The sequence below is a fragment of the Otolemur garnettii genome, unplaced genomic scaffold (genome assembly GCF_000181295.1).
Source record: "Otolemur garnettii isolate 467f Iridium unplaced genomic scaffold, OtoGar3 scaffold00007, whole genome shotgun sequence".
In the NCBI taxonomy this organism is placed as follows: Eukaryota; Metazoa; Chordata; class Mammalia; order Primates; family Galagidae; genus Otolemur; species Otolemur garnettii.
The window spans coordinates 18,933,357-18,955,955 of NW_003852402.1; the positions used below are offsets into that span (position 1 = coordinate 18,933,357).

Consider the following 22,599-nt stretch of genomic DNA (forward strand, 5'->3'; position numbering starts at 1 on the left):
GGAGGTTGCTGTGAGCATGATGCCATGGCACTCTACCCAGGGGGATAGCTTGAGGCTCTGTCTCAAAAAAAAAAAAAAAAAAAAATTAAATATGATAAGAGGGAAATACTGGGTTAAGGTTAGGAATAACATAGCAAGACAGATTATAGGATGTCAAATTGAAAAACTAAGAAATGATATTCTTGCAAATCAGCCATTTTATAATATGTATAGTATCAAAATAATTCACTGTTTTACTATGGAAGGAAGTATTGACAAAAATTGTAGAAGATATCTCCTCTCTTGAAATGTTCCACCTTTGGATGAGTTTCTAAAGTTTGCTTTGTTGTTCAAAAGTCATAAGTTACTATCATCACTGGCTTTCATCTACTAAATGGCTACAGTAACCCAATCATTAGGATAACCAAAAATGCCTATTTAGGTACTGGAACCTTCTTTTATCAAGAATTAGTGATTTAGAATAAGTGACTATTAGATAAGAAGTAATAAGAATATGTGAGTAGGCACTATTCTGAGAATTTTGTATAAATTGACTCATTTAATCCTCAAAGACCTTATATCATAGGTTCCCTTATTATTCCCCTTTCATAGTACTCTGACTCTTAAGTACTAAAGTATATGTTTCTACTTTAAGGTTCTTTAGTGTTATGATGCTGTTGAAAAAGCAGATGTGTGTATTACCTGTCCGCGTCAAAATCAAGCATTATGTAGGGCTTAATAAATTGGTAGACTTGTAGAATCATATTTATAGAAGTGTCATCATCTCCTGCTAACAAAGAATTTTTTTTTTTAGATACCTTTACCCAAACCTCCTAGTATTCTTGAAATGAAGGTGTCACATTCTTTCTTCATAACCCTATTAGCCTGGTTATTCAGATGAGGAAGGAAATTAAATGCAAGCTGCCACAAAGAGCTTTGTGGTATCAGTAATGCCTAAGTAACAGAGGATTTGAATGCTGCTGATAGAGCGATCTTTTTAGAGGATGGGGAAAATAATTTTAGAGGTAGATTGCTTTGGACAAAAGCAAGGTATTTTGACATCAGCCTTGCTTTATTGCTTCAGAGGTCATCACAGAAATTACAAGAATGCCCTTCTGTTAGCTACTCAGTGAGTGAGTGGATGAAGATACAAATGCAACTGTTACACATGCTGCATCTTCATATAAAATATGGCACCATTACCAAAAGAAAAAGCATCTGACAGGTGTGTTTAATAAAAGAAGTTTTCAAGTAAATCATGGGGTTTTGTGCCATTCAGTCTCACGTTCTACACCATTTTCTTTGTGGTCCTCATCATCTGTACTGTATACAAGCATACAAATACACATATATAAGTTAATTACGTATACACATATAAGGGTAACGCAAATAATGATGTTTGTGTCTGTGTATGTTGTATTTGTATGTTTGTGTCTGTGTATGTTGTATTTGTATGTTCATATGTATTTGTATGTTGTATTTGTATGTTCAAGAAAATATAAATAATGATATTCATAGTTATGACCCAGCATCATCAAAAGAGAGCAGAAGTTGTTATATTTGAGAGGTAAAGAAGTATATATCCTTTTAGAAAGATGTATTATCTTCCATATCCAAAAGAAGGTAAAAGTGATACTTAAGTATTAAATGGGTTAAGCTTATTATTTTAAAACCTCACTAATACAGAACATCTTATTCCCAGTCAGTGCCAAATAACAGATGTTCTCATATAATAGAAACAGTACCATTCTGTAAGAACAAGTCAGAACAAGTATTTATTAAACATGTTTAGTGTAGCCAATATTTAGTACTTTGGGGGATACAAAAGAAATACAAAACCCAATACTCACTGTTAACTACAAAGGATGTCAAAAGTAAATCCCTTTCCTTGTCCTCCTCACGCCTTGATAATCTTTTAAAATATTAGATAAAAATTTATAGTGAAGAAAAAAAGACTTCTAGAAACCAGGGAATTCTTAGTTTAAAACTAATGTAATAGAGGCATATAACAAGCCACTCACTTTCTGTATAAACATGGAATATTTGTAGTTGTCATGTTACAGCTGGGATCATTTTTTAAAAGAATGAGTGAAGAGGTGATATATAAAAAATAAAGAGTAAGATTTTCTATTTTAGGAATGTAGCCAGATCACTGAATAAGGGAATACTTAAATTACCTAAGCTAGTCACTAAGCCAACGGTAAGTTTTTGGAAAAATATTACGAGAGGAAAAAGCATGTTTATCAAATGTCTCCTATGTACCACGTACTAGCTTAGTTTTTTCTCCATATTCTGTTTATGTACATTTGAGAGCCTTTAAGATCCATAGTTAGTGGGGAGTGTTTGTCCTCCTTCCATACCCCAACTGGGATCACGAAATATGTGGTATATTTATTTAAAAACTGTCCTTGTGAGATGCAGGAAAAAGACGAGTGAGATTCTTCTGAAGGTAGGCCGATGAAATAAATTCCTTGGGAGGTAATCCACATTTATGATCATATAAGGCATGCCTAAATAATTCCAAGCACAATGTGAAGTCAGCATAATTTATATTATTCATTATAATATTATGCTTAAATAATTCAGGAAATAAAGTTCCCTGCTTGTGTTCTAAAATTCTCTCTGATTTTCTGTAAGATTTTAAGTCAAGATCAATTGTTGCATAATTCTAACAAAAACCTTGAGAGTGGAATAAAACTGAGAAGTTGTGTTGACCTTGGTAATACTTTTCCTTCAGGAATGGAACATAAGGATTATGTGTCTTTAAAGGAACTCTTCAAATATACTAAAACCTGATAATATTTGCAGACTTCTTTAAACTTAAATGCAATGAGACAGTACATTAAAGAAAGATTGTAATAGAGTAAAAGTTAATAACATGATACAAAATTTTTCTAAAATTTTACATGATTGTGTCCTGGTAATACCTGCCACTCACTCTGTAGTACTCAACACTTCCTTGTGTCTCTCATGTGCTCTTCTGTATGTAAATCAGTGAGTATAGTAACTTAAGCTTGCTTTACATGTCCCTCGTGTGGTTACAGTAGGTGAGTTGTATAAATGGGAATTAGATCCATAACATTTTTTAGGTTTATTTTGAGGATTCATTGATGTGAATGGTAAGGAATACTTTATAGCTTCAGTATTTATAGCTTTAGTATTCAGCATATAGTCAAATTTTAAGTTGTAAACTTTATCAAAATTTTTCTTAGAAAAAATGAAATTCTAATATATTCTGGGTAGTTTTACTGGTGTTTATGTTAAGGCTTATGTTAGTTACAGAAAAAGCTTTCTACTCTAAATGCCTTAAAGATGAAATCATTATATATTATTTGTTTGAAAACTACCATATGGTATTTCTTTGCAGTTGAAAGTTTAATTTTGAGGTTTATGTTTACGTGTGGCAAAATTTCTCACAGTTCCTATCTTTCAAAAATGTTAATCTCTATATAAGTGAAATGAGATATTAGTAACTCCTCTGAGGTAGCCTCAGATAATTTTCCATATTTGTAATAATAAACTTGTAGTTTCTGCTGAATTTGTTTATAATTTCAAGGAATCAAAATGAAACAATGTATAAGTTTAAAAGATTTTTGTACCTTCTCCAAAGCTTTATGAAGATGTACGATAGATTGTATTTTGTATGGTATAGTTATTAATATTAAGTTCGAAAAAGGCTACCTTCTACTTTCCCTCTCCCCAAAAAAGAGATTGATCTTTTCTCTGCATATATTTGAAACATTGATGCATACTGTAAGTAACCTTAAAAATTTTTTAACTTTCAGCTATGATGTCATTTTGTTGTCTCTACTTTTAAGGCTTTTGTCTAACTGTCAAAGTTCTTCATGGCTTGAGCCATAAACAAAGTTTACTCACCACTCTAACCTACCATATCTGCTGTCAAGATTTTTCAACTTAATCCCTAGATTTGTGCTTTCAGTAATATAGTTCCTCATATCTGGGCTTCTTTTGCACTTAAAACCAGATATTTTAGCACTAAATTATTTTATAATGTGTTTCACTTTCCTTTCTGATTGTGTGCTTACTTACTAAGGAAATATACAATAGCTTCCCCTTCTTTTTTTTTTATTATTTCTTATAGCATAACTGTACATTAATGCAATCATGGGGTAAAGTATGCTGTTTTCATTAATGTTTTGAAATACTCTCATCAAACTGGTCAACATAACCTTCATGTCATTTTCTTAGTTATTGAGTTAAAACATTCATACTCCGCTTTTAGAAAGATTCACTTGTACCCTTGCAAGGTAAACCATAGAGGTGACCCCACCAATCTCCCTCCCTCCCCCCATCCACCCGGCTTCCCCTTCTTTTATCATCCCTAATATGAGTAACTTAATGATTAATTATTTGGAAATGACAGCGAAAATTCTCATTTTGCTGTCACAAATTCAGTGAAAACTAATGCTTCTTGTCTGAGAATACTGGGGGTCCCTTTCATGTACCCAGTAACATTGTAAAATGCCTTCTCATCCTTATAACATCTCTATATTACTTTTTTTCTTGTTTTCATATTTAATTAACCAATGCACTAGTTCATGTGATTCAGTCATGTCTTTTAGCTTTACCAGTTAGAGAGGACAAAGTGGATACAGATGTCATTTAATGTCATCCATTTCTTCTTTTGTCTGTGTTGTCAAAAACATTTGGTAGCAGAAATTTTTTTCTACAGTGAACTCCTTAGCAGACAATGAGCTGCCAATTAAAAATAGAGAACAAACAAATAAAAAGAACAGAGTATTACCCAGGAAATCTCTTTTTGAATTCTCAAACAGAACATCTCTTTCTGCTAATTGTCAGTTTAAAAGACCTTTGAGAATAACTAGGATATCCCCAATATGCCAACACTCAATTTATGGGACCTTTTTGCTAATAAATGGGATAATGACATTTAAATACCATATGGTAGGGATACTTAATATTCTGCTGAAAAGCACTCAGCCTGAAATGAGGCAATAATTTTAGCAATGAACTACTAAAAGTAAAATAAGTACAATTCATAATCTTAGATCTGGAGCTGTTCATCCCTCCATTTTACAACTAAATCTAAGAGTTCTGTTTAGGACTGCAATGTTGGGAGGGCTGGAGATGTTCGTTAGAATTGTGTTTCAAATTGGGTCAAACCGGCCTTTTCTTTTACTTGAGAAGTGATGCTATACTTAGTGCCTTTTGATTCAGTCTGTTTTGGCTTCTTAGTGTCAACAGATTAACTTCACCTTAAAAGCTTTTCCTTTGAAATTTCTCTTGCAGACATTTAAATATGTACATATGTACATTTCATGTAGCTCCTAGTTTTAGCCAAGTTATTTAACCTGATAACATTTTTTTTTTTAAAGTAAAGGTTTTTTTTTTTTTGGCTGGGGCTGGGTTTGAACCCGCCACCTCTGGCATATGGCACCGGTGCCCTACCCTTCTGAGCCACAGGCACCACCAACCTGATAACATTTAAGCCATAATTTTATACTTTTATACGTGGTCTATAATCTTTTCATGTGTTTTATGTTTATTATGAAGGTTGAAAGTTTTTCCCTATGATGTACCACTTTGCCAAAAAGTATCCTTCTGTGGTTGCAATTGACATTTAGGTGATTTTATTTATTATAAACAAGTAAATATATTGGAAAATAAATTTGGAAATATTAAAACTTGAATTTCCGAATTGTGACTTTTTTCCCTCTTGTAGAAGAAGGAAGCCCCTTATCCTAGATCAGTAGTTTTTTTAAGTAACAAAGTGTCAATAAATTCAGGACATCATTTAAAAAAAATGCCTACCTACCTTATTTTAATATACCATATTAAAACATATATATAATGGTATATTAAAATAAGGTAGGTGGCGTTCTTTTTTAAGGTAGGTGGGCATATATACATATATATGTATGAGTGATCATTTGCCAATCTTGTCATTAGAATAAGGATTTTTTCCTCAAGATTATGAGTCCATTGACTGGCACTGGACTTCTTGTTGTGTGTGAACCACAACCATAATACATTGCAATGAAGACAACAGTCTAAAGCAATCTTAAGTCAGAATACATCTAGGTTTTTATGATTTTTATTGTTTGATTTCTTTATAATGGTCAGACATACCTAATTTAAGAGGTTTTTTTTTAGAAGCTTTTAATTTTAATTTCATATATTGTCAGTTTATGTATTATTAAATTTGTAATTACATTAATAAGCATAGGTTTACAACACATACAAAGAACCCATATTTCCTCTTAGTAAACATAATAAATATACATGTGTGAACACTTTAGGAAATAATCTCATTCTTGACAGTTCTGTAGAGGGAAAAAGGAAGAATCTTTAAAAGGTCTATTAAGAGAGCTACTTTGCATTATTTTGACTACATTTTAAAACCTATACAAATTCATCCATACATGGATATATGAAAATAACACAAAACCTGAGGAAAAAAGAAATGGTTTGAGAAGTTTACCTTACAAAAAAAGACTACCTGAAAAGCTTTACTTTTTGCCATTCATACATGGGATTGTTTTTGTCAGAAAATAAGAGAAAGTTTTGTCTTTCTTCACTGGTAATTAGAAGTATGAGAGGGAAAAAAAGAAATAGGCGGTACAGCCAATTTGGAAAACTGTTTACGAATACTTATCTTGTAAATTTGAACATAATATTTATAAGCTGTGATCCACCAAGCCCATCCTTAGGTGTGCACCCAGCAAATAGGGGTGGGTGGGTGTGTATATGTGTGTTGTGTGTCTATGTATAAGGGGAAAAAAGGGGGGTAATATGTAGATATCTATATTCACTAAAAGATACGTACAGGAAGGTTTCTAGCAGCATTATTGGTAGTGACCCAAAGTTGGAAACAACCTAAGTGTCAGTGAGCAGTAGGAGGAATAAATATGCTGCAGCATATTTAATGGAAAACTATATAAAGCAGTGAGAATGCAGAGATTACAACATGCAGCAATGCTGGTATATCTTACAAAACCTAAAGGCCAAGAAAATACCTCGCATATAAAAACGCACATCACTTTTTTTGATGTTCAAAAACAGGTACAAGTTAGCTACGGTGTTAGATAATAGGTACCTTCTCTGAGAGAGCACGGAAATATTACAGGAAGGGAGTACACAACGACTTCTAAGATCCTGAAAATACTGTTTTTTTCGGGGTGCTGTTCTCTGAATGTGTTCTTTTTTGAATTACACGTTTGAGATACGTGTACTTTTTACTATTTATGGTATACTTCAAAAATTGTCAAAAAATTAAAAGAAATGTCACTTTATCTTATGTAACTAATATTAACTAGATAAGACATGTAATAAAAACACAAAAAAATGAGTGGAGCTCCAAATAAGGATTTAAGGAAGACTTAATGGTGGAATCTATCAAAAAAGGAAATAAGACCTAACAACTTAAATTGTACCATCTGTAGCTAATTTAGTTAGGAAAACTCATTTCAGCCCAATTTGTTATATTTGCATACTTAGTACTTGGATTATGCAACCGCTCAGAATTACTGAATAAGAATATAATTATAAACCATAAATCATTTTATCCTAGTCCCTTATAAGGTAATCTGTATCATCCTTCTCCTTTTTAAGTCTTTTTTTTTTTTTTTAAATATCAAGTTCTAGTCAAGATAAAATACTGTTTAAAAATTAGGTGAATGGCTTGGCACCCGTAGCTCAGCAGCTAGGGCACTGGCTACATACAGAAAGGTTGGTAGGTTCCAACCCATCCCAGGCCTCCCAAACAACAATGACAACTACAAGAGAAAAATAGCTGGACATTGTGACAGGTGCCGTAGTCCCTGCTCCTGGGAGGCTGAGGCAAGAGAATCGCTTAAACCCAAGAGTTTGAGGTTTCTGTGGCATTTTGCCAAGGGTGACATAATGAGACTCTGTCTCAAGAAAATAAAAAATAAAAATTAGATGAAATTATACTTTATTAATGTATTTATTTATATGTATAATATCCTTAACCATTGATTTCACCTGTTTGTCTGCATCATTTGAAAGGAAAAAATGATGAAAGTATTCTGGTATATATTTACTCAATTTATTAACATATAATAGGTAACAAAAATCTATTAGAAAAAGATCAAAAGAATAGAGATTTTAGGTCAGTACCTGTGGCTCAGTGAGTAGGGTGCCGGCCCGATATACCGAGGGCAGCAGGTTCAAACCTGGCCCCGGCCAAACTGCAACGAAAAATAGCCAGGCATTGTGGTGGGCGCCTGTAGTCCCAGCTACTTGGGAGGCTGAGGCAAGAGAATCGCCTAAGCCCAGGAGTATCACCTTAGCCCACGGCACTCTACTAAGGGTGACAAAGTGAAACTCTATCTCTTAAAAAAAAAAAAAAAATAGAGATTTTTTAAACCCACCTTTTTCAGGTCCATTAAGTTTTTAAGACAAATCCCCTCTGTTTCAATAGTGGCAAAATAAATTCTAGCCCAACACTTTATCATGTAAAAATCAATAGGGAATCTCAGCACTCTGGGAGGCCAAGGCAGATGCATTGCCTGAGCTCATGAGTTCCAGACCAGCCTGACCTAGAGTGAGACCTCACCTCTAAAAATAGCCAGGTGGTGTGGCAGGTGCCTGTAGTCACAGCTACTCAGGAGGCTGAGGCAAGAGAATTGCTTGTGAGCTGACAGCACTCTACCAGGGGAGACAAAGTTTAAGACTCTGCCTCAAAAAATAAATAAATAAATAAATAAATAAATAAATAAATAAAATAGAGAAGAAAGATGGAGTTGCCATAATTAATAATCTCATTCAATGCAGGAAATGAAACACAATTACGTAAACTCTTGGTAAATGTGATCTCCTACTTTAATTAAATTGTAATTGTTTCCCTTGTATTCTGAATACAGATGAAGAGTGTTGATTTGGCAAGAGAAAAGAGTGTGCTTCTAAATGATTTGATCAAATAAATAATCATTTAGAAAAACAGTTGTTTTAGTTTACATGTAACTATGATGTTTCAAGAATTGGAGCCCCTATAATTTCTACAGTGAAGAAAAATATTTGAAGTAATGTGGTTTGGCGCAGAATAGTAGCATTGTCCTATAAATGTCTACTTTCTTTAAAATAAATATTTGCCTAGACATTGAAAATATGTTCTTGGAGTTTCTTGAAATTGTTTTTTCGCCCCTAATGAGATATGAACTACAAAGCCTAGAAGAAGCCCATGGCATTCTAATGAATGTGTTCATTCTTAAGGACCATAATTCTGTGGGTACTTTGCAACCACCCACTGACTTGTCACCTGCTGTGCTAACTCTGTGCCACTCTGTGTGCCAGCACTGGCTGAGTGTGAAGAATGAGCAGAAAACAAGCAGTCTGGATTGGGAATAGCAATTCTCACAGAAAAGTACTATGAATGAGATTTTTGAGTCTAAATGCTCCTCTGGGGCTGAGGAAGCAATTGAGATGGAGAGCCGTGTCAGTGAGCAAACTGGTTCTTGTTATTGTGGATTTGTGACTATTATGGAGAGGGAGAGGGGGAAGAACCAAGTGCCTGTTCTTTTAGCCCATCTTTAACCTGGTAGCTATCAAGCTTGGCCATCTTTGGGAGAAAAAACTGAAGAAATAAGTCAAATCAGAAAAGGTATAAATAGGTAGTAGCCACTGGGAGGGAAACCCAAAGGTAAAAGGAATAAGCAGTACGGAAAATGGCTAAGTCACTAAATTTATGTCACTTCATATTGGCTTTTTTATGTTATTTTGAAAATGGGGAGCGCTGCCTTGTGTCTATTAGATGTATATGTGTGTGTGGTGTGTGTTTGTAAGCAGCCATGGCAGGAATTATTAATTGAAATAACCACTGAAGTAGGAATGTAACCTGATTAGAGACTTAGAAACGTTAAGATTTTGCCCACAAAATAAAGAGTATATAAATAATTTAATTTGATTACTGTGTGACAGTGTTGCTGTGTTAGATTAATTAGAGAGAAAAGGTATGTTACTCTTTTTTTAGGATTGAGAATGGTAAACTTGGCTCGGCACCTGTGGCTCAAGCGGCTAAGGCGCCAGCCACATACACCTAAGGTGGCGGGTTCGAATCCCCAGCCCGGGCCCGCCAAACAACAATGATGGCTGCAACCAAAAAATGGCCAGGCGTTGTGGTGGGCACCTGTAGTCCCAGCTACTTGGGAGGCTGAGGCAGGAGACTCGCTTGAGCCCAGGAGTTGGAGGTTGCTGTGAGCGTGATGCCATGGCACTCTACCCAGGGGGATAGCTTGAGGCTCCGTCTCAAAAAAAAAAAAAAAAAAAGAGAATGGTAAACTTAAATTCTTCATACTACTTTCACATTTTCTAAAAGCAGTGTTATTATTTTCTTTTAAAAATACATATTAAGTACAAATACCTGTCTTAAAATCTATAGTTAATAGCTTTGAATAAATTCATGGAACTTTCATGTTTTTAGTAGTGATACATCAAGAATATTTAACATTATACTCCTATTCTTTTATTAGGATTTGGAACTTGGAAGGAGTACAGACAGCTCATTTTGTTCTTCAGTCTCCTGGCATGAGTGTATGCTGGCATCCTGAGGAAACTTTTAAGGTGATCATTTATAACAGCTTTCGTTTATCAAACTAAAAAGACATATACAGATATAATACATACACACATTGATAACTTTCTCCACCTCAGAGATAGTAATTGGCACAGATTCATTTGGACTAGTCTAGAAATCTGCACTTTAAAAGTTTCTTTATAATTGTTAAAGTTTTTATTTGACAACCATCATCCATAAATGGCATTGATTCAGAGTGCACTTTTCCTGACCTATAATAGACTTCAGTCTGACATCTGATGGTCAATCTAGTACTAGTGGGCAGTTTAAAAAAAAAAGTTACATTCCTACTTGTGAGCCATAACTTACAAACAGAAAGCATTAATGGCATAAGGCAAATTTGCTTCAGCTGTAGTAGTATTCAATTCCTATTCAAGGGAGACCTTTATAAAAGACTAAAAATACGCTATAAGTTTTTACCATTAATCACTCTTAATTTTTACTTCCTTAGGAAGGCAGTAATCATTCAAGATGGAGTAGTAATCATTCAACAGGGATCTTCTCTTGAACTTCTACTGTATTTATTTTGTCTTTTGCTAGAATTTGAGACGTTAGCACATTCATCTTTCTTAAAGTTAATCCTTTAGCTGTTCTCTGGAGCTCATGTCAGTTCCTTAGGGTGCCTTGCTTTCACAAGTTAGGTTTGATTAATCGTAGCAAACATGTAGTGCTTATCTATGCCAGTCCATTGTCAGCATTTCACTTGTCTTAGCTCATTGAGTCCTTGGTGACTTTATGAGATAGATACTATGATCGTGTCCATTTTACAGATAAAGAAACCAAGGAAGGCTCAGAGAAGTTAAATACCCAAGGTCACACATCTAGTAAATGGAAGAATTGGCATTCGAACCCATTTGAACTAAACTAAATGAGTGCATTGCATGTATTCTCTCATTGAATCCCTACAAAACACTGCGAGGTCAGTAGCATCATTGTGTAGATGAGAAAACTAAAACACCAGAAGATTAAGTAATTTGCCCACAGTCACATGGTTAATAGATGTGAACTCAGTCTGGTTTAAGTACTACAATGTTCTGTGCTACTTAAAATATTTTTCCTTGGAAATTCAGTGTTTACTACTATTTATGGTTCTGAAAAGTCCTAAAGGGAAAATTTCCCCCATAACGTTTTTAGATTCAGCAGTTTCCAAACTTATTTAACTTTTTTACCCCTCTGCTCTTTCTCCAAAAACAGTTGAACACAAGTTCAGAAGCAGTAAATAACAATGCGAAATTTTTGTTGGAACTGAGTTTTCAATCTTACTTCAACTTGTAATAATAACTAACGCTTTTTTTGAGTGCATACTCTGTGCCAGAACAGTTCTAAGTCCTTTATGTGTGTTAACTCATACCATTCTCTCAGTAGTCCTATGAAGTAAATACTGATATTAGCCCCATTTTAGTGGTGAGAGCCTGAAGCACACAGAGGTAAGTAATTTGTGCAAGATCACACTGCTCCTAAAGGCAGAGCTGGGATCCACCCAGGCAGTCTGGCTGTGGAGGCCACTTCTTACCCATAATGCTTTACTGCCCTCCTACCTTAGGACCTGGGCCCAGATAGACTTACCCTTCCGTAGTTCATAAGTTATACCTGAAATCCTCAAGATTTTTTGAGTCAGCCTAAAAATCCCAAATAATATTTACTAGGTCCTATAAGTTTTCCTTGATCTCTTCCCATTTCTAATCCTTCCCACCCCAGACTGCAAATCTGACAGTTCATGAACGCATCCTAGAAAAATGGCTGCATGTCTCATTGCTGAATTTCACTTTTGAAGTACTCCCTTTGAGAAGCCATGGCATCGATACCAGCGTGTGGTCCACCCATCAAAGCAATTTTAGAACCTTTTGTTTGTTTGTTTTTTGGACTAGCCGTCAGAGCTATCATTATATTACCCTTGATGTCTGGAATATCATCAAAATGTCTTCCGTTCAATATTTTCTTTATCTTTGGGTAAAGAAAAAGATGACTGGGCAGGCAGCACCTGTGGTTCAAGGAGTAGGGCGCCGGCCCCATATGCCGGAGGTGGTAGGTTCAAAACCCAGCCCCAGCCAAAAACTGCAAAAAATAAAAAAGATCACTGGGTGTCAGATCAGATGAGTGAGTAGGAGGGTGTTCCAATGCAGTTGGTTTCCTGCTAACATCTCTCTAACAGGAGTGAGAGCTGATACATTGTGATGGAAGAGCCATGAGTTGTTGGCGAAAAGCTCAGGTCATTTTCATGTAATTTTTTCACACAGCCTTTTTAGAACTTCCAAATGGTAAACTCGGTTAATCATCCAGTTGGTACAGATTCATAATGAACAATCCCTTTGGTGTCAAAAAAGGTTAGCAACATCATTTTGACTACTTTGACACTTTGTTTCAGGGTTGTATTGGTTCACTCATGTTTCATCACTAGTGACGGCCCAAAACATCTTTCTCCCACTCTATAAGGTCTTGGCAAACTTTGACTCTCCTTTTTCTTTTCTTTTTTTTTTTTTTTTGGTTCTTCAATGAGCTCCTTCAGAACCCTTTTTGCACACACCTTTCTCATACCAACATTTTCCGGTTTCTCTATTGATGTTTACTTAGTTGGCTATGCTTCTCGTAGCTGATTTTGATGTACAATTTGATCTGAATTTTTGCAGTGTTTTCTTCAGTTCTGCTCATTACTGGCTACCCTCACCTTTCTTCAGTGACACTTTCTCTCCTCTCAGAAAAACATTTACTCCATTTGTACACTACCATTTTCTTTATGCCATTATCCCCAAACTTGGACTAACCTGTCCCTGATTTCACTTCCACTCTTGGCAAGTTTAACAAGAAATTTACTGTTTGCTCAGTGCCCTAATTCAAACTCCGATAACAAAAACACACAACAGTAATGAATGCCATTCATCAAGACACCTGCACACGCAGCTGTGACACATCACTATCCCATGGTTATGAACCTTACCAAGTTGTTTATATGGTGTTGCCAACGTAAGCACACAGAGACAAGCTCACAGACTTAATTATCAGACCTCACGTAGCACACCACAAACCTCCTCACCAGTCTTCAGCAGTCTAGCCTTGTAGGAAGAAATAATATGTGCTGTATAGTTAGACCTGGGCTGAAATCCAGGCTCCATCATAGGTTAGGCTTGAGACTTTGAACAGGTTACTTTAGTCACTCTGAGACTCTGTTTCCTCATCTGAAAAATGAGATTAATGATAGTAATTTCTTCATTTGTTGGTTTTGAGAATTAAATAAAGCAGGACATAATAAAGCTTTTACTCAGTGTTAAACTGTTTTTGTTGTATATTTGTCATTGGCCTCATTTTAGTTATTGTTGGTAGTATTAGTATTATTTAAGCATTTACTTGGTCTTAAAGAAAAGTTTTAAATTTCACCTCTTCTGTTAAGAATACTGTAATTCCAAAGGCTACCTATATTCTGAAATAATTCCTTTTTATACCCCAGGTATTTTGCCTTAAATTATTATCAGGAATTCTCTTTCCTGCATGGAAAGCTTTTAGAAATCAAGAAGTATGTCTTTTGGGCGGCGCCTATGGCTCAAAGGAATAGAGCACCACCCCATGTGCCAGAGGTGGTGGATTCAAACCCAGCCGTGACCAAAAAAAAAAAGAATTATGCCTTTTAATGACTTCTTCTGGAATTAACATAGTGTTTGATGTGTATATGTATATAGAGTCTATCCTCATTATTCACAAATTTTGTATTTGTGAATTTGCCTAAAATTTGTTTATGACCCCCAAATCAAAACTCTTGGCATTTTCTTAGAGACATACAAAAATTTAAGTCAGCTAATGTACATATTCCCAGCTAAGTTCAAACAAGGTAACACTCTAGCTTCTTGTTTTAGCTCTCATACTATAAATGAGTGTCCTTTTCATGGTCCATTTAATGCCATGTTCAGTGCTTTTTGTTGGGGATTTTGCTGTGTAAAATGGCCCCCAAGCACAGTAGTAAAGTGCTGGATTGTGTTCTTCAGTGTGAGAAGGCTGGACCATGCCTATGGAGAAAACACATATGTTAGGTAAGTTTTGTCAGGCATGAGTTACAGTGCTTTTAGTTGTGAGGTTTATGTTAATGAATCAAAACACATATGTGGATGTGTGTTATATATAAAAAATAAGGTGTCTTTAAACAGAAAAACAGTTCTCAAAAGTGATATATTGATCATTCATCAAAAATATGACCAGAATCTGACAGAAACCTAACTAACTGTATTTCCCGTGGAAGCAATGGTTCAATATTCACTAATTCATTGTTCACAGCAACTTTATAATACTTAAGTACCATTAACAATGAGAACTGACTATATTACGTATTATATTTATAAATCCATGCTCGATAAAAAACTCTAAGATGAATAGTCAAATGCCATCAAAAAGCCCTAAGCCAGAGATGAGTTGTTAGAAGTAGTAACAACAATTTCTAAGATGTTTGTACTTTCCTAAAGTATAATTATATTTTAGGCATATAGTAACTTTTGAGTCTAATATAATTATCCTCCATTTTACAGATAAGGAAAAGGCAGGCTCCAGGTCACTCAACAGATTAAGTGAGCCCAGGATATTTGATGCCAACTCACACAATTTTGCCAGTCCTCCACTGCTACTTTGTATCTTCAGGAATGTTTTCAAGTTAATGTAACCAGAATTAAAAGAACAGTCTTAAAAAGTAAGAATTAACAGAAGATGTAGAGAATTTTTCAAAGCATTTTGTTTGGGCATCAACTACTCATGCACTTAGATATTCATAGCAATCTCTTTATCTTTTCTCCAACAAATGGGTATCCCAATATCATAGTTCCTTGAATCTAAACAAGTTTTTTCACATTTTATTTTGTAAAGTGAGGATTTACCTAATAATTTGTGCATTTGAGAAAATATTTAATAGATTAAAAACCGATTAATTTGTTAAGTATCTTAAATCAGCAGTGCTCTGAAATAAAGGAAATACTGAAGGAAAAGTAACTTATTTCTTGTTAAGTGTCTAGTATACGTCAAGCATTGCATCGAGTGCATTATGTACATTACTTATTTAATCATCACAACAATCCTGCAGCTATTCTTATCCTTACTTCTCCATCTTAGAAATGAGGAAGCTGCCAGTCATGTGTCAGAGTCATCAACTTTTAAGTAGAAGTAGCGGCCTAGCTACCCAGGCCTGTCTATGCCCTTTAATTATGCCAAGCTGCCTTTTCTTCTGGAAACAAACTTAAATTGCATAAGGGGATGTAACACATATCCTTACTTAACTATCCTTTCTGGGCAACATAACTAACATATCTTAAAGGTCACTTTGTTCAGAATGAATCTTTAGAATGATCTCTTCTTCCTGGTGACCATATACAGAATTAAATGAAAAATTACATCTAACCTTCTTTCTTTTATCAGTTTTCACTGAGATTTCTTACATTTGATAGACATTTTTAAATGGCCTTCTTATTTCCATTACATTTGTTCTTCCATTTGTAATATAGCTTGAGTATCCCTTATCTAAAATGCTTAGAACCAGAAGTATTACAGATTTTGGATTTTTTTATTTGGGAATATTTGTACATAGTATATACATAATGTGGATGGGACCCACTTCTAAACATCAAATCCGTTTATGCCTTATATACTTTAATGTACACAGCCTGAAGGTAGTCTTGTAGAATATGTTTAATAATTTTGTACATGAAACAAAGTTTGCGTTAAGTTACTTAAATGTAGAATTTTTCACTTATTGCATCATGTCACTGCTCAAAAAGTTTCAAATTTGGGAGCATTTCAGATTAACGTTGTTCAACCTGTATGTGAAAATGTTTACATTTTACTGTATAACATTGAATCTCTGCTTACTGCTCAGATTTAATGAGATAAACAGTCAACTTTCCTTTATTTTCCTGTCTTACAGCTAATGGTTGCCGAAAAGAATGGAATAATCCGGTTTTATGATCTTTTGGCTCAGCAGGCTATTTTGTCTCTTGAATCAGAACAGATGCCATTAATGTCAGCACACTGGTGCTTAAAAAATACCTTCAAAGTTGGAGCTGTTGCAGGAAACGATTGGTTAATTTGGGATATTACTCGATCCAGGTACTTCCTTAGTATATTTATCTATGTTTTATAAAAGCATCAATTAACTACTGCTGAATGATCCTCTGGGCCACACTGCAGGGTGAAACATGTCTATACTATAGAAGGGCCAGAGCTAAGGGTTTTCTTTTTCTTTTTTTTTTGCAATTTTTTGGCCAGGACTGGGCTTGAACCCACGACCCCCAGCATATAGGATCGGCACCCTACTCCTTGAGCCACAGGCCGGCTAGAGCTATGGTTTTTCACTTGACAGATCTGGTGATCTGTGAACTTTTACCTAAAATAATTATGCTTTGCAGATTTCCTTTGGGAGTAACATAGGACAACATAGAGGAAGAACTCTTAGATCTAAACAGTGTTTACTTGTGTTGGAAAAAAAGAAACCACCTACCCTGTTGAATGATGATGCCCTGTAGGGGTTCTAAGTCATAGCTTTATCATATTTCATCTATTTTTAACTGAAAACCTATTTGGAATTTTGTTGCAGTTTAAGTACATTGGCTTTTCTGTACTTTAAAAAGAAAATACCTTTTAAACCTTAAGTTCTTCTGTGTAAGTCTTAACACATAATTCATAGAATGTAAAATATTCTCTTTCAGTTATCCTCAAGATAAGAGACCTGTTCACATGGACCGAGCCTTCCTATTCAGGTAGCATACCATTTCTGTTGAAGTTATAATTGATTTTTTTGTCTTTGTGCTGTGCCAATACTAGAATACTTTCCCAGTCCTCTCCTTTGCACTGGATTTTTTTTTCCTGATTGTTGTATAAGTGATTATTTTGCTTTCCCAACTAAATCTCTTTTAGTCTAGGCAAGGAGTTGATTTGTTTTCCAAATGTTTCCTTTTAAAAATGTCATAACACACACACAAAAACTTGTAGCCACTCCACCAGTACCACTCCAACATTTTGGAGTATATTATGCTTCTTACTATTTTGTGCTAATAAAAATGTAAATGTAGGTGATCTCATGTTCATACATAAAACTTGTGCTTTAGGTGAAAGCAGGCGAGGTAGCATGTATCTGTGACATTCTTTTCATTTCAACATACATATCTACCTTGTTCCTTTTCATAATACAGGGTGTCCTTAAAGCTCATGTGCGATCTAAAATAATGTGCAGTTTTAAATTGCACACGAACTTTCTGGACACCCTATATTCTCTCATATGGTCATTAATCTTCCTTCTACTTTAAGTAACAGCAAAACTAAATAACAAAGACTGAAACCAATGAAGTATTCGTTTTGTATTTCTTCATATCTAAAATATACCCAATAAAGTTATAGGACTTGGGAATACTATTATTAAGAATAAATACACTCAACTAAATATATGAATGCCATAGATTGTAAGAGGTATCCTCACTTCAGAGATGTGAGCAAATATACATTTTAAAATCAGTGATATGTGTTACTTAAGCTTGGAGGAGGAGGTCACAGGGTTCATTTTGCAGCTATTCAGTATCATCAGGAGCTTGGACCCTTTTCATCTAGTCCCTGTGCCATTCCCAGTGGCTGGCTGTACAGGCACCCAGCGCAACACCTGGCTATTTTTTGTTGCAGTTTGGCCAGGGCCAGGTTTGAACCCGCCACCCTTGGTATATAGTGCCAGCACCCTACTCACTGAGCCACAGGAGCCACCTGTAACTTTGAAACTTAATGAAGTGGTACACAATAAACACTTAATACATTTTCACAGAATGAGAAAATACATATAGCTAACTAGCCTGGAATTCCCAGTCTAATTGTAAAGCCATAACAAATTCAGAAATTACTAAAATTATCGCTTTTGTGCAAAAATAAATAACCTGTTTGTTTCAGAAAAGCTTGTTATCCATAGGATACTATACTTATTTTTATACTTTCTTATTTCTTAGGTGGTCCACAATTAATGAAAACTTGTTTGCAACCACTGGTTATCCTGGCAAAATGGCAAGCCAGTTTCAAATTCATCATTTAGGACACCCTCAGGTAATGTAGAAATGTTCTGTGGCATATGCATTTTTCTTTATTTGTGTAGCTTACTTTTCTACACATAGCCCCCAAATTTGTAGCTAAAGACATTTATGTCTGTTATCTACTTAAATTGAAAGAGAAGACTTTTTTATATTTAAATCATTAGTGACTACATTTTTTTTTTGCCAATATCCATGTAAGAAACTTCTTATTTCTTCTTGCTTTTATGTTTTCTCCTTCATTTAAACATAGTGATTTAATTTTGCTTGCTTGGTTGCTTGCTTGGTATGGGCTATAAAAGGGTCCAGGCTGTACAGGTTATTCAAAGGACTATAGCTTTCATTCCAGCCTATTGCAAATACATAATGTATATTTCATCTCTGAGGGGAACATTTTTTAATTATGTTTCTGCCATAAGCAAAGATAATTTATCAGTGCATTTCTTATTTTTGAAAGTAATTTTTATTTGTATATTTGGGGGAATTTATCATGCTTCTTTCATTCTTCCCATATTTCATAGCCCATACTCACTGGTTCTGTGACCATTGGATCTGGCCTTTCCTGGCATCGAACTCTCCCACTGTGTGCAATCGGAGGAGACCACAAGCTATTGTTCTGGGTGACTGAGATGTAAAAGAAATTTTCATTGTACTTAGATTAAAAAACTTGGTATTTTTATTACATATTTTGTAATATTCCTTATTTTTCTATCAAATATACTGTAAAGTCTAGAAATACCTGTTTTTGTTTTGTTAAATAAAATATTAATGGTTTGAAAAACTATTTTCCTTTTCTATGTGTGTGTGTATATATACGTATATTTTTCTTCATCATCTTATAAAACTGTATAATTGACTCAGCATCTCTGTTTCAGGGCATAGATGACTAATGAAAAATAATGCTTTTGATTTTTCAAAAGATTAATCAAAGTATATCCTATTTTCTTTGCTTTAAGTGTATGCTGTTTTCCTAATTCTCAGAGACACAAACATTTACAAAAGGACTCAGGGAACTCTAAAAGTGAGTGAATGTATGTATGTCTATGTGCACATGTTTTAGCAGTATGTGTAGTGATACTGTAACTCCCTGTAAAGATAAATAATTATTCAAATTAATATAAAAAATGGTTTGTAATTTCCTAAAAATTTGATGATCATGTCAGTCAACCCTGTTTACTGTGTGCAAATTCCTTTGGGACTAGATGTTTCAACATTCTTAGAACACCTGAGATAAAGCTTACCTTGAAAGTAACTTTATTTATTTTATTTTTTTTTTTTTTTGAGACAGAGCCTCAAGCTGCCCCCCTGGGTAGAGTGCCATGGCATTACAGCTCACAGCAACCTCCAACTCCTGGGCTCAAGCGAGTCTCCTGCCTCCGCCTCCCAAGTAGCTGGGACCACAGGCGCCCGCCACAATGCCCAGCTATTTTTTGGTTGCAGCCGTCATTGTTGTTTGGCGGGTCCGGGCTGGGGATTCGAACCCGCCACCTTAGGTGTACGTGGCTGGCGCCTTAGCCGGGTGAGCTATAGGCGCCGAGCCGAAAGTAACTTTATATACTTATAACAGCCTCTACCTTTATTATAGATCTTCACCTTTCTTACCAAGAAACTTAAATTTTTTAAGGTGGTATCTAGTAGCAATAGAACTGTGTTCATAACTCTCAAAAATCACTAAAATCAGGATTATGTAATATACCCATGTCATATTTTTGTGACACATTATGATATACTCAGAGAAATATAAGATCATGATTCTTCTTGTCAGTCAGGGATAGAGTTAAATAAATTCCTACAAACTGTCCATTCCTTCAAGTTAATGCCCTCTCTGAAGCTATATTTCCTCTAGTAAAAATACAAATCGTTCATGTTATGAGAATTAAATAAAGGTGAATAAAAATACCTATTGTGTGTCTGCCACACAGTCCAGAGTTACAGACATTACTGATATATCTCATAGATATATAGTTCTTATTTTTGAGAATTTAGAAATTTTAATAACACCAATAAATATTTTTTACTCAAGTTTTCTTTTCTTTTTTTTTTTTTTTTTTGTAGAGACAGAGTTTCACTTATATCCCTCCATAGAGTGCTGTGATGTCACAGCTCGCAGCAACCTCTAACTCCTGGGCTTAAGTGATTCTCTTGCCTCAGCCTCCCAAGTAGCTAGGACTACAGGCATCTGCCACAATGCCCAGCTATTTTTTTGTTGCAGTTTCGCTGGGCCGGGTTTGAACCCGCCAGCCTCGGTATATGGGGCTGGCACCCTACTCACTGAGCCACAGGTGCCGCCCGACTCAAGTTTTCTATTCATAAAATGTCTCACAGTAATTATCTTACAGAGTCAATGCTCTGAGTAATTAAAAAACTTTGATGCATGGCTCGGCACCCATAGCACAGTGGGTTGCGGCGTCAGCCACATACACCAAGGGTGGTGGGTTCGAACCAGGCCCAGGCCACCTAAACAACTGCAACAAAAAAATAGCCGGGCGTTGTAGCAGGTGCCTATAGTCCCAGCTACTTGGGAGGCTCAGGCAAGAGAATTGCTTGAGCCCAAGAGTTTGAGGTTGCTGCGAGCTGTGAGATCATGGCATTATACTGAGGGTGACATAGTGAGACTCTGTCTCAAAAAAAAAAAAAAAAAAAATTCAGTGCAGTTTTGTATTCATGTACTTGTTTAGGGGTCAACTGTTTACATGCTTCAAGCAGGGGTCCTCACACTTTTTAAACAGGGGACTGTCCCTTGGACCATTGGAGGGCCAGACTGTGGGACAAGTCCGCTGCTAAATAAGCAGGACAGGCAGCAGCGGCAAAAACACCTGGCAGGCTGGAAAATGTCCTAGGCAGGCCACGTGTGGCCCGCAAGCCGTAGTTTGAGGACACCTGCTTTAAAATATAGGTGAAAAAATTACACAGCAATTTCTAAGCCATTATACAGTAAAAACATTATTATCAATATAAATTGTTTCCTAATTTTCAAGCAGATTTTGAACTTAACAAAGGAAAAGGCAAAGGACAAAGAGATTTGACATGGTTCTTTTTGACAGTCTCTGTGATGGGACAAACAATCCTAAAAGCATCAGGATAGGTCAAAGTCATACAGAATTGGTGACTGTTACAAGAATTTGTTATTTCAGGATGCACCCAAAAAATAAGGAGGTCATCCCTTGCACCAGTATACTTGAAAATTGTTGTCTTATACTTAGAAAAATTGGTGTAGGAATTAGGGAGGTTATATTTAGTGATGGAGTTTTGGGAGATGAGCATATCAGGCTTGGATATCTAGGAAATGGATTCTCTGGAGTTAGGGCTTATCCAAATGAAAAGTTGTCTGATGAAACCATCCAATAGAACTACGATATATTATTAGGGGAGGCTATCTTGGGAAAAGAACTATATGTGGTCATGTAAATACAGTTACACCAAAAAGAGGTAGGAAGTGTTATCCTCAAAAGAAAGAAAACAGTGATTCCATTTGTGAATTAATATAGTAGCTATAAAATAAAACATTATCAAGAAATGAGATGGTTGCCATTACCTCTTAGTTTCAGGAGTGCAGCGTACTTCATTCTGCATAAGCATTGAGAACTCTAACCTATTTCTTTAGATCTTAAATATAGGCTATCAGACCATTTTCCAACTTATACTTCATTGTTAAACTTTATTGTATTCAATTATTTTGAAATGCTGTAATGATATTCTTTTCCCTTAGTAAACTTTGTTCTTTGAAATATGTTTAAGACTAAAACAGGAGGAAATATTTATGAGGAATTATTGGTCATCACTTCTAATTTCTGATAAATAACGTGAGATCTGATACTGTATGTCCCAGTTTGAGTTTTTCCATATTTGTTTATAAATATGTCTAAGAGGGTTTTTCTTCTGTTGAAATCAAGCTTTCCTCAGAATTACTTCACCACAACATCATGGAGAGGAAAAGGAAAAAAAAAAAGTTGTACTTTTGTTCTAAAACTTGTGTTATTTAGGACTGTGGAAGCAAAAGTCAGGATATCACAAATC

At 35.2% G+C, this 22,599-nt stretch overlaps 1 protein-coding gene across 1 annotated transcript in view; it reads left to right on the top strand.

The window, feature by feature from the left end:
• The window catches only part of NUP37 (nucleoporin 37), a 45,116-nt gene extending 25,753 nt beyond the window's left edge, over positions 1–19,363 (top strand). Inside the window, exons 5-9 of the mRNA XM_023509203.1 lie at positions 10,452–10,542; positions 16,446–16,627; positions 17,227–17,277; positions 18,505–18,598; positions 19,104–19,363. Of these exons, the coding sequence (XP_023364971.1) occupies positions 10,452–10,542; positions 16,446–16,627; positions 17,227–17,277; positions 18,505–18,598; positions 19,104–19,217 (532 nt within the window). The 3' untranslated portion in view covers positions 19,218–19,363. The remainder of the gene's footprint in view (positions 1–10,451; positions 10,543–16,445; positions 16,628–17,226; positions 17,278–18,504; positions 18,599–19,103) is intronic.
• The last annotated feature ends 3,236 nt before the right edge of the window (positions 19,364–22,599 follow it).